This window comes from Parasteatoda tepidariorum, chromosome 2 (genome assembly GCF_043381705.1).
Source record: "Parasteatoda tepidariorum isolate YZ-2023 chromosome 2, CAS_Ptep_4.0, whole genome shotgun sequence".
NCBI classification, from domain to species: Eukaryota; Metazoa; Arthropoda; class Arachnida; order Araneae; family Theridiidae; genus Parasteatoda; species Parasteatoda tepidariorum.
In genome coordinates this window covers 50,045,181-50,057,681 of record NC_092205.1, presented here as the reverse complement: position 1 = coordinate 50,057,681, position 12,501 = coordinate 50,045,181, and the positions used below count along the sequence as shown (strand labels likewise).

The window sequence follows — 12,501 nt, the reverse complement described above, 5'->3', positions numbered from 1 at the left end:
ACATACAAAATCAGCAAAGCTAATGAGAATAGTTATCTCCATTCAAATCAACAATAGTCTGCCAACGTTTTGGCAACTTTTCATTCCCTTCTGCGAAGAACTGGGGGGTGCGCGAGTAGAGAAAGCAATCGACCTCATTTATGACCTCGTCATTTGAACGGAAGATTGTGCCATCAAGATGCAGCTGCAGATTTGAAAACAGATAGTAATCCGAAGGCGCCATGTCTGTGCTGTATGGTGGATGTTGCATCAAATCCCACTCTAACGTGTGGAGCGTCATGCCGGTCATTGCACTAACATGTGGCCAAGCGTTATCTTAATGAAAGAGAATCACCTTCCTTCTGAGCTCGTTTTCTCGTTTTTCGCGAATCGCATCGCTAACTTTGATTAGCATATTGCTGTATATTGTACTGTTAATAGCCTACCCGCTTTTAAGGTACTCCTTGTTGATAATTCCACGACAATCCCACCAGATACGGAGAAGGACCTTCTTGTTAGTTAGCGTTCGTCTTGCAACTGAACTTGCGGATTCCCCGGATGCTGACCACCCTCCTCTACGGCTAGTATTGTTGTAGTATACCCATTTTTCATCACAGGTCACAATTCTGTCCTTTTCATTAGTGCAGAGTAAAATAACAATTTTCAATTCAGAAATATTGGATTTAACTATAATAATATTGGATTATTTTATTCCCAGGAACACATGATGATGAGTGAATATTTAATAATAAAAGTTCACCTCAAATGCATCATCATCATAATAATAATAATAATAAAATTGTCTCTAATGTCTATGTCGCATTCCAAAGGTATGAATCAAAACTTTTTTTAAACAAATTAATAGTGTGCTCTAAATACAATTTTGCTCCAGCACACGAACTTGACTCTAGAAAGTTTAAAGCTGAAATCTGTAATTTAACCTTTCATTGGGTTTATTTTATTGGCCAGTACTTTAAAACTTGTTTTATAATAATGCAGTAATTCCAAATAATTTTAAAAAACATAATAAAAGTATTAATAAAAAAAGTATTATCTAGGTATGCAACATGTAACAAATCTGTTGCTGTTGCATAGCAGATAATAATAACAACTGTAACAGATAATTATGATTTGCATAGATATTTTCACAAAAAAAGAGAGAAATTATAAATTTTTTACCCATTATCAAGTCCATTTAAGCCTATTTTTGGTCCAAGATCTCCAACTGTGATACCTGAATATGGTAATAGAGTTTTGGGATCACGGATGGGAACTATAAAATTATGCAAGCCATGACATTTCCCATCTGGAGTGAATAGTTGAGCAAAGACAACTGCATGTGTTGCTAGCTGCCCTAAATTTCCACACCAACATTTACTTGCCTCAAAATCAGGAGAGTGCAAAACGAATTCCTAGAAGATCAATATTTTACGTAAAAGACAAAAAGTTTTTCTATATCAATACTTGTTGTTTATAACATAAACTACATATTCGTGAGTTGTGCTGAATCTAGAGTTTATTGATTAGCATCAAAAAGTGAAATGGGTTATACCCTCCTAAACTTAAATACTTACATATTCATGATAATGGAATCAATCAGTTATAAACTAAGTCTAATGGCAAAAATAAAATAAAAAGGTAGAAATATTTCTAGGGTACCTTGAAGTTATAAAACTTATATTTTGGCAGGGAAAAAAACATACAAAGATATAGGTCTATGGACTATGTCATTATTCACTCCCAATTCAATTAATAATTCTATATTACTTGATGAAATTTAAATGTCTGAAGTATGAATTGATATGGAGGAAGAAAGCAAACCGCTTACATAAATATAATAATATCATTTTTATAATCTATGTTTTAATTAACAAAACATTTAAGAGAAATGATATAATTCTACAAACTGTTGTTACTGTTTGTAAATAATCTTCCATTACAAAAAAAAAAAAAAAAAAAAAAAANAAAAAAAAAAAAAAAAAAAAAAAAAAAAGAAGCTCTAAAACGTGAAAAAATAAAACGAAAATAACCTGTGTTTTTCGATCAAATCTTGCTTCTGTTCTCATTGCTCTCGTATTCGTACCATGGCTTATTTCAGTCAGAGCGAAACAACCAGTATACTAGGAAATATAACAAATGAAACTCAAATATGGTATACATTAAAGTTAAGCATATATAAAAAAACCATTCTTATAGATAAATTAATACAATTCTTATTGTAGACTTTGTTTAATGATAGCTGCAAAGCAATTTTGAGATATGGTAACATTGTTAATCTTAAATTTTTGGAAAATTTCTTTTTGAAAATAACTTTGTAATATAAATACAAAATGTTTTGGAGTCAGAATTTAAACTTTTACATAATAGGAAAACTAATGAGTGTCAATAGTGTTAATCGAAGGATAAATAAGACAGTAATATAAATTGAAAATTGTTCTGACTAAAAAGAGATAAGAATTAAAAAAAATTTACCTTACAATATGAAATATTTATACAGTATTAGATATGCATAAAAAGTTTTGAAGAGCATAAATCAGAAGTAGAAACTGAATAAATCATAGAATAAAGAATTAATAAATAGCTGAGTATTTATTAGCATTTGCTAAATGCAACAACTATTTAATGGAAAACAATGAATTTATTATCAAAAATTGTGAGAACATGCTACTTTTTAACATAATTGCTGTGAAGATTTAGGCATTTGTTAACTGGGTATAATGACAAATTTGTCATTGATGAACTACTATTGCAATGGGTATGGCAACATTTTTCGTCATGGAAATTAATTGACATATGATATTACTCAAAACTTTAAGTAGCTAATGTGAAACAAATTGAGCAAAAGTTTATTGCATGGTTATAACAAGGAACTAGCTTCCTACTTCTCACTTGGAAGAATGTAGCCTTCAATAATGTGAAATAGATTTTATTTTTAACAGCAAGAGATAACTACTGTATTGGAGGATGAACTTTTCTATCATTGATATAGAATAGGTCAGGAAATTCTTTTAAAAATATTCATTAGTTTAGAAGGTTTGGACAATTAACCAGTTCTTAAATTAATCAAACGAGTAGCGAGACACACTTGGTTCTATAACTAAGACTAAATGCATAATCTTGCATATCCCTTTTAAACTGCTCCAACAGACATTTTTGTGGATGAAAACAATTCAAGAAATCATGATTACAATTACTTTGATAGATTCTTTGTAGTCTTAATTGTAAAAATGAGCATTAATCGAAGTCTCTTGTCTTATAAATTCAACAAATAAGTACCCATTTAATGCTAAAGACAAGTAACACAATGTAACTCAAACTGGGTGAATTATTGGCTGACTGACAAAGAGAAATAAACAGATGATGAGAAAATTTGGCTTATGGGTTGTATTAGGCTATTTCTTAAATTATTGGAGACTGAAGACAGATCAGGTTTAAGTGAGATCAGAGAAAGTTAAAATAAAAAAAATGGGTTATAACTTACTTATAATTTTAACCAATTAATAATAACTCTTAATGAATAACTGTTATTTTCACTAATACTTATTTTCCTTTTTTTATACACGAAACTGCAAATTTTTAATGCATTACTCTAGTGCATGTTTTTCTCACCATTTGGCAAAATGTGAATAATCTCTGTTTTTACCAACCTTGTCATTTATCCTGGTAATGGAGGTGTACCACCTGACACCGAAATCCGTTTAGGTTTTTGATGTATTTTACTGTTTGTAATTTTAAACACTTTTATATAACAATCAAACATAAAATGTGACAATTAAAATAACTTACTTCCATTTTATTTAAGGGTTCAAAAAGCTTCATGTGCTGTGCAGTTCCATTACTTCTCATAACATACGTAGGATACTGAGGAAAGTAAATTACAAATTTTAAAAAAAATTATACATTATTTTTTTTAAAAAACAAGTTTGTTAATAATTAAATAGCCAATACAATCGTAACACAAATTAAAACATGGCAAAAGATAAAGTTCTTATTGCACATAAGTTTTAGGAACTTCAGAACACAATAACATCAAATTGAAAAATAAAATAGTTATTTCATTTTTGGTTTGATATATTTTGGAAATAAGGACAGTGATTGAATCCAATAAGTATATCTGCATTAAAATAAATATACAGGAAGCAGAATGCGCAAAACTTATTCTCTTGAAAAAATATTCAAATTATATTTTCTAAGAAGTTGAAACGGGGCAATTAAATAAAAACCAGTTATAAAACTAAAACTATACATTAGGGATAATTCCTTATTAAGCAGAACTTACAATATTTCGCTCTACTTTGAATTAATTTAGAAAAAAAAAATTTACTAAGAATATTAATAATTTTTAAAACAAAAAAGTAAAAGATTTTTTGAAATTAATAATTTTTAATGATTTAGTCTTTATACTTCATTGGCCCCTCTGTGGCGACATTGTAAGGCAGAACAATGAATTTTAAAATTTTTATATTTTAATAAATAATAACTACTTTATTCAATGATCGTTAGTTATTATATTAAAAAAAATTCGATTCTGTAATTTAAACTTTTTAGAATTGTTTAAGAAACATATTTACTCAGAGCGGCAAATGATTAATGATTTTTTTAATTGATTATTAAAAATTTCAAATATCTCTTATTTTATTTAAATATCCAAAAAAAAAATTTACAAAGACAAAACAAGATTATAACTCATGAAAAAATCAAGACTTTAGCATAGGGTTCTGTAGCGGTTATAAATAAAAACACATAGCAGCCATTCTCATTCTACGAAGCGATTGCATGCCTATACAATTGGTACATGCATAGCAATTCCTCTTACATGTAGTAAATGAGAAATGGATGCAATGAGAATAACCCTATAGAGAATAAGAAAAAAAATTTAAAAACAATGCCTGAGGCACAAACTAATAAATTTGAAAGACATACAATCATTGTGATAACATAAGCATCATCAATGCATAGACAATAATTTTATCTCTGTCTTGGCACTGATGATTATATTTGCTTACATTATCAAAAAGCAACCTTTCAAGCTTGACAATTTGAGGTACATTCTTGTATATTGCTTTTATGCTATTTAACTAAATAAACTCTTTGAGAATTAAATACTTTAAATAAAGTGTGAATTTTCTTCAATTATATTAATTAATAAACAATAAAGTGATTTTAGCATTGTTTTTAAGATCTTCATTAAAAACTTACTTCTACAGCGAGAGATTTTTTAATGTAAAGTGCCAAATCATACATAGCTAGTGCATTGTGGCAAGCAGGTGAAAAGTGAAGTTTTTCTGCTAATAATTCTGGTGGTAGAAAATTAATTTCACAAATACGTTTCATTCTTCGATATGTTATGTGATGATCCTCTTGCCATTTATATTCATCTGTCATTGTACGATGAAATATAGGCTCAGCCTCTAAACTTTTCCATATGTAAAGCTGTTCAAAATAAAAATGATATATTAAAATATTTTAAATGAGAAATTGTACAAGAGATTATAAAATCATGATGTATAAAAACATCTTAAAATAAATTTAAGATATTAACACAGATTTCAATTAAAATATAATTTACTTTAATCAAACTTTTAATTTTTATACTTTTATAGTTAGCTCTTCACTTTTAATTAAGGCTTGGATATTTACTCTGTTTATAAAATTTCGTCTGTTTCTTACGTGTGCCGGTATGTCGACTCATGAGCTATTTTTAAATTAGTAGACTTGGGAATTCCCAAACTGGTAGGTTTTCTGCTCTAAAGGACAATTCACAGACTTCCTTCTTTCAATAATTAATTATCAGAAAGGTACAGGCAAAACAAGAGAAATATCCAAAATACACTTTTAATAATTTGAATTTAACCAATCTAATAAACCAATGACTTTTTTAATACCTCGTTTGAAAGGTGAAATGCACTTGAAAGAAACACTAGTATCGAACGTTTATGAATAAAATAATATTAAAAAGAATGAAAATCCAAAAATTAACTTACAACCCAAATGACAGAAGAAAAAAAAGCTTTTAATGAATTATGTTAAATTATTCAATAAGAGTTTAGTGCTTAACAAGAAAAATTCCACAGAATATCGCCTACACCATGATAATTTATGACACAATATGACCTTAATTTTTTTATTTCAATTGTTCTTTAATGCATTTTGTAATAAGATATACCTGATATTTGGCAACATCTTCTCCTTCTAAAATAAATTTCATTTCTTTCCAATCAAATGTAGCTTTACAACGGTATTCATCTAATGGCCCAGGCGGGAAATCATCGAACTTCACTTTTTCGTAATCCATTCTATAAATATTTTTATTAAAAATGCATGAAGTATTTATTAATGAAAAGCTTAGAAGAATTAATAAATTACAAAGAGAAAACGAATATTCAATTTATAATTTCAAAATATATAATAGTTCCAGGGTAGGGATTTTGTTTGGAAAAAACCCATTTCCCTCAAAACACTAAAAAACAGTTGCATAAACCGAAAGTAACTGGACAAAATATTAGAAACTGAGAGTGGCCGATACACTTGTTAAGAGAAAAGTATTATAAAAATAGTACAAATTTAAACAAATCATGCATAATATATCAGAAGAAAAATAAAAAAATTTATGTCTACTTATTTCTATAATAACTATTTTCATATTTACTTTTGTTTTATGCATAATATTAAAATCTATATATATATAAATTATTTCAGAATTGGTTTGAGTATCCATACTTAACAGTATATTGTTATAAAAATTGTTTTATAAATTTTTAATTATGAATTCAATATGTGATTTCCATTAAAGTTACAGATTTAGTATGTGATTAGATTAGGATATGTTTAGCATGTGATAAGTATTAGAGTACATGTTCACTATATGATTTGTATTAAAGTATATGTTTAGTTTGTGATTTTATACTTTCAATGTATCAATAAAATTGTGATTATAAGATGAAAATAATCAATCAGTAAAAAATCTCCAATTTTCCCTTGGAAATTTTTTTTTTAATGTAATTAATAAATTTTTTTCCCTTTATAATGTTATTCAAGATTTCAAAAAATTCTGAGGCAAAAATAGGATAGAACAGATCACTTGGATTACTATTGTAGAATTTTTATAGCTCCCTCAGTTCAACATATTGAATTTATGCAACTATAAAATTGTTGTGCTATTGTCATTCAATCAGAACTTGACATACAAGTAAAATTTAACAGAAAAGTGGCATATTTGACACAAAGGGAATTTTGATATTCTTTATGACCAATGAAAGAAAATAAAACATAAATAACGTAAAATTGAAATTTCCGGAAATAGTTTTTATTTGTGAGAACCTTTAAATGAAATTAAAATATTAAATTTCCACTATATTTTTAAATCTACAACTCTTACTAATAAAAACATTACACTCATTTTGCAAATTTATAGTGTAAGATTCTTCTTTTAATCTGTATTAAAAATAATTGGATAACAAAAAATAAATCATTTTGAACTAATTTTAAAACAGAAAATTTTTAAAAATACTAATAATAGAAGAAATATGGAGTTTCAAAAAAAGAAAAGTTTGATACTGTCAATATATTAAATACACAAATGTTTTATTTTTGCCAAAAGATATAATTTATAAATCAATATATGGGTCATTCTCACAAAAACAGTCATTTTCATGTCCCCAGTATATTTTATGTTTGTTTTACAACTTACGAAAAAAAAATTTTCAAGGAAAGTGTCCTTCAGAATGCAAGCTAACAAAAGAATAAAAATAAAATTATCAATTTTTATTTTTTATTAATTTTAGGTCATAAAAATATACCAATATGTCATTCCCTCACTTGTCCCCACTGCTGATTTAAAAAAAGAAAAAAATTGTTTCTGAAATTAAAAATTTTTTTTTTACAAATTTATGTTTTTTATTTGAGAATATTGAAATATAGAATTCAGAAAATAAATTTTAAATTTAATTTCTGATAAAAATATTAACACAGCACTATTTTAAACTTTGTCCCCAGTGTTTCGCGTCATTCCCTCACAACAATGTTCTTATCACCTGCAATCTTCTTAGAATAAAAATATTTTAATAAAAACTTCAGAAGTTAACAACTGGCATCATAGAACAAAATTGCAGTATGTTTCCATCTTCAACTTAAAGAAGCTTTGCTGTGGAATAAATTTGAATGAATCAAACCAGGTAAAATTTTTTACATTTGTCATTCCCTCATGTCATTTTTTAGAGTAAAATAAAATACAACTTCATCGAGAAAGTGGATAATTATATGTTGCTTTCTTGTATGAATATAATTGTATGTGATTGACTTCAGAAATTAATTAGGCCTAACTGTTATTTTTAAATTTTATTGAATTCGTCATTCCCTCACTAGTGTATAAAGTGAGGGAATGACGCTGAAGTGAGGGAATGATTCAAGATGAGTATATTATTAAATTTTTTTTTGTTCAATCGTGCCAGCCAATTTTATTTCCCAAACCTGTAAAAACTATTAAATATATAAGACTAAATTATAATAAATATTAGATATACTTAGTATGTTATCATTTTCAAACTTTAGGTAGATGTAACTTAGATAAAAACATGTATTAAAATAAAATATCATTCCCTCACTATTAGTGTCATTCCCTCACTTTTTAAATAGTGAAAATAATTAATTTACTTATTAATTAATTTGAAAAATAAATTAATAAATTGATTTATTAAACTAATTAATTTATTTATTAAATTAATTAATTAATTATTAATTATTATAAATTAATAATTATAAATTAATTATTTAAAAAATTAATTAATTTAAATATTAAGTATAATTTATAGGATATATACTTTCTTTATAATGCCATTACATATTTCTATTAATATAGAAAGTTTCAGAGCTTTTTATTCACTTTACTTTTTTGGGATTTTATGAACTGAAAAATGACAGTTTTCGTGAGAATGACCCATATGATAAACATTGAAAAATATATCTATTGCAAAAACAGGCTTCCTAATAGTTTCAACAAAAAATTAGGAGTAAATAATAAAAAACAAAAAAATAATTTAAAAAAAAGGAGACTTGAGAAAATCAAGACAATTTTACTAAATAATATTCTTCAAAAAGAGCAAGAAGAAAAACCAACTAAGAAGTTAAAATTTACTAGACTAAAAATCTCTCTAAAAGTTATAGTTTACTTAATAAAACTTTTTCTCAACTTCATCAAAACTGATAAACTAAAATTTTAGTTCAAAAATTTAATAAACTTCATTTTTTACTTCAGAATTACCTTATTCGATAAAAATTATATCTATGATATTTCCTATCATATTTTAATATTTAGAGTACTAAAAAACTTACATTATTTTGTGGTCACCAAATTTAAATTAATTTTCAATAAACTTAAAACGAATTAATCTTTCGACTTAATAAAAATTCAACATCTGCATATTTAAGAGTAAGAAATAAACAAAAAATATATTTAACATTCTATTATTTTAGATCATAACACACTCATTCAGCGTAAACATTATTTATTAAGAATTTTTAAGAATTAAATTGATTGTCACAAATACAAGCTTGGATGATAAAAAAAAAAAAAAAAAGTGGTAAACGAGCACACCTATTTAATGCCAAATTTTATTGTTTTTCCTTAATGCTATATTCTCTTCTACAAACTTACTTTAACTAGCATTAAAACTTAAACAGGTAAAAAATTAACAATAAATTGCCAAAACATAAAAAGCATTTGGAAGACGTGACGAAAAAATAAAATGAGGTGCAATGATTTCTGACTTCCCTGAATGTTGATCTCAATAGTTAGCTAAAAGATGGAAAATAAGCAGCATGACAGATTGTGTTCAACAAAAATAAAGATTCATTATTGTGAAGTAGACAGCAGAATTTCTGAGGTATTTTCTTTCAGGGATTAAGACAACTTGCTTGCAACATAAACATTTCAATTTAAGATTGTAAGTGAAAACAAATTGAAATGATGTTAGCTTTTTACTTTTCTATATTGATAACAGAAATGAAAAAAAAAATCTTTTATTTATCTCTATTCTGAATATATATTTCTGACTTAGCCATAACAAGTACACATAGCTCACATAGTATATATTGCTCACTTTAATATACAAAAAAAAAAAAAAAAAAAAGAAAGAAAGAAAGAAATTGTTGCTAAAACAGAAGGCTAGTAACATACAATTTTTGTACTATTAATATTAGCATTTTGAACAGTATCTAATAATATGCCATACTTGTTACATTAAGTAGTATAAGGGAGTAATAATACATCTCCATAACAGAAAAAAAAGGTTAAAAAGGACAAAATATATTTTATTACGAATATCATGAAAATTTTGATCCTTGCAAAAATTTTTAGAACATTAGTTCTTAATATGATCATATATTATACAGCAATGTTTAAAAAAAAGGCCATTTTAACTATGTTCCAAATTCTTGTTTCAATTATGCTCTAATGTACACTTTTATAATGTTCACAGAAATTGCAGAAGCGATAAGATGATGAGGATGGGAAAACTGCTTCTTTTTACAAAACATGGAGAGAAAAAAATATTTTATAGATGGTAAAAACCATGGACAAAACAGGTTTTTTCTAAGATGATAAAAACCATGCTAAAAACAGGTTTTTCCTAAGACGGTAAAAATCATGGTAAATACCGATAAAAAACTCATATGGTAAATACCGTGCCAACCCTGTTAAAAATACAATGTAAAAGCATAGAAAAACTCTAAATACTTCTCTATTAATAATAATACCCCTGCTTATCCTTATTCCTGCTTAATACATTTTTATTAATGATACTTATGGATATTGCAAAGGCCCACTTTCTAAGGGAGAGGGAATTAAATTACACAGTCACGACAGTTTTATAACACATAAGAAGAAGAAAAATTCTTAAATGTGCTAAATACCCACAAAAATATTAATTATTTTTACTCTTATTTTAAAATTTAAGGAATTTAAAACGATGACAAATCAAAATTTTTCTCTTTATTTGTCTGAAATAATTATGAGGATTTTTAGAGATTTCTAATTATTGAGGAGTAAGTACGTATACCCACTGCCTCCTTCCTTACAATGAGGCATATATGTTTAGCTTCTAATTTATATTCGAAAAAAAAATTATATAATGTCGCAAAAATAGATTTTTTTTTTTGACAGATTAAGATGCATTTATAATACATTTGAAATACAATATATATACATTCATAGTGTAACAATTTCCTATCTAAAAAATAGTACAAATTTAGATGGTTTTGACTTCAGTTAAAATAAATTTCCGAGTTAGACAACACAAATTTAGACAGTAGTGTAACTTTTAAAACAAATTTACCTTCTACGATGTTCGACTCTATTTGAATTATACGTATTTTTTTTATTCCCAGAATCAATATATAAACTGAAAACGTTAAATATAGGTTTACGAAAATAGCAGCTTTCTAGAATACAAATTATAAGAATGAAGGAAAAAGAAGAAACTAGAAAATACCTTGAAACGAAAAAAAAGTTTCCTCGTTGCTATTCAGCTAAAATTATGTAATAAAAATGGGCACACTTCCTTTACGACTAGTATGCAAACTTATACTTATTTTTATGCACGATCAAGTCCTTTATTTCTGGGGGGCTATCATATGATGCACCGAGAATACACAATACAAACATAACACATTTATATATTATTATATGATAGCAAATAATTTTGTTTATTTTAAATATTAGATAAAAATATTAAAGTAAGATAAAATTATTAATTTATCTTATCCTCATATCGTTAACAGTTCATGTACGATAAAAAAAAAAAAGCATAATCGCTCAATATCAATCAGTATTGTTTATGATTTTATCATTGCAAAATCTTTTCACTGTCTCTTTATTTACGAAATCATCATGTGATGCAATCCCAAAAGCTACTAATCAGGTTATACAATCAGGTTTGTGATATGAACGAACGTTTTAAACTTATCAAGTTGAATCAGTTCACGTTATTCGTGCATTATCAAAAGGCAGTTGCATCAAATTCAGTTCGCAATGTTGAAATAGCTTTGAGTTTCCTGTTTTTGTGCATTTTAAGATTAAACAAGATATTTAATTAAAATATAATTTGCTTGAACTAAAAACAAAAACTACTACTTTGAAAAAGGGTGATCGAAATGGACTGGAGGTGGCGTAGAGCAGAACGCTCTACCCATGGCAATTCTTCTCACGCTTTCACCATTAACGTGTGGCGAGTCTTAGAAAGAAGGAAGTACTTCAGTTTCTGTCGTGATTTTCAAATAGATTAAAATCTTTCAAACTAGGAAGCTACCAGAAACTGAAAAATACGTTAAACATAGTTCAAAAAGAAAGCATCAGGGAAATTTAAAAAAATATTTTTAACAATTAAATACGAAAACTATAAAGAAAAAGAAAAATAACGTAATACGTTCCTATACAACTGAAAAGAGGAGGAAGGGCCAAGTTGTTGTTGTTAATTTACGTCGCACTAGAGTTGCACAATGGGCTATTGGCGACGGTCTGGGAAACAT

General features: G+C 26.7%; 1 protein-coding gene across 2 annotated transcripts in view; it reads right to left on the bottom strand.

The window, feature by feature from the left end:
* LOC107450948 (peroxisomal acyl-coenzyme A oxidase 3) overlaps positions 1 to 11,904 on the bottom strand; it is a 36,156-nt gene extending 24,252 nt beyond the window's left edge. Inside the window, exons 1-6 of one of the 2 annotated variants that reach the window (XM_016066891.3) lie at positions 11,466 to 11,904; positions 6,146 to 6,275; positions 5,179 to 5,412; positions 3,766 to 3,840; positions 2,010 to 2,099; positions 1,159 to 1,391 (exon numbers count right to left, since the gene is read on the bottom strand). In XM_016066891.3, coding sequence (XP_015922377.1) covers positions 1,159 to 1,391; positions 2,010 to 2,099; positions 3,766 to 3,840; positions 5,179 to 5,412; positions 6,146 to 6,274 — 761 coding nt within the window. In that variant the 5' untranslated portion in view covers position 6,275; positions 11,466 to 11,904. The other variant, XM_016066892.3, reaches the window with a different exon arrangement.
* Positions 11,905 to 12,501: the final 597 nt, after the last annotated feature.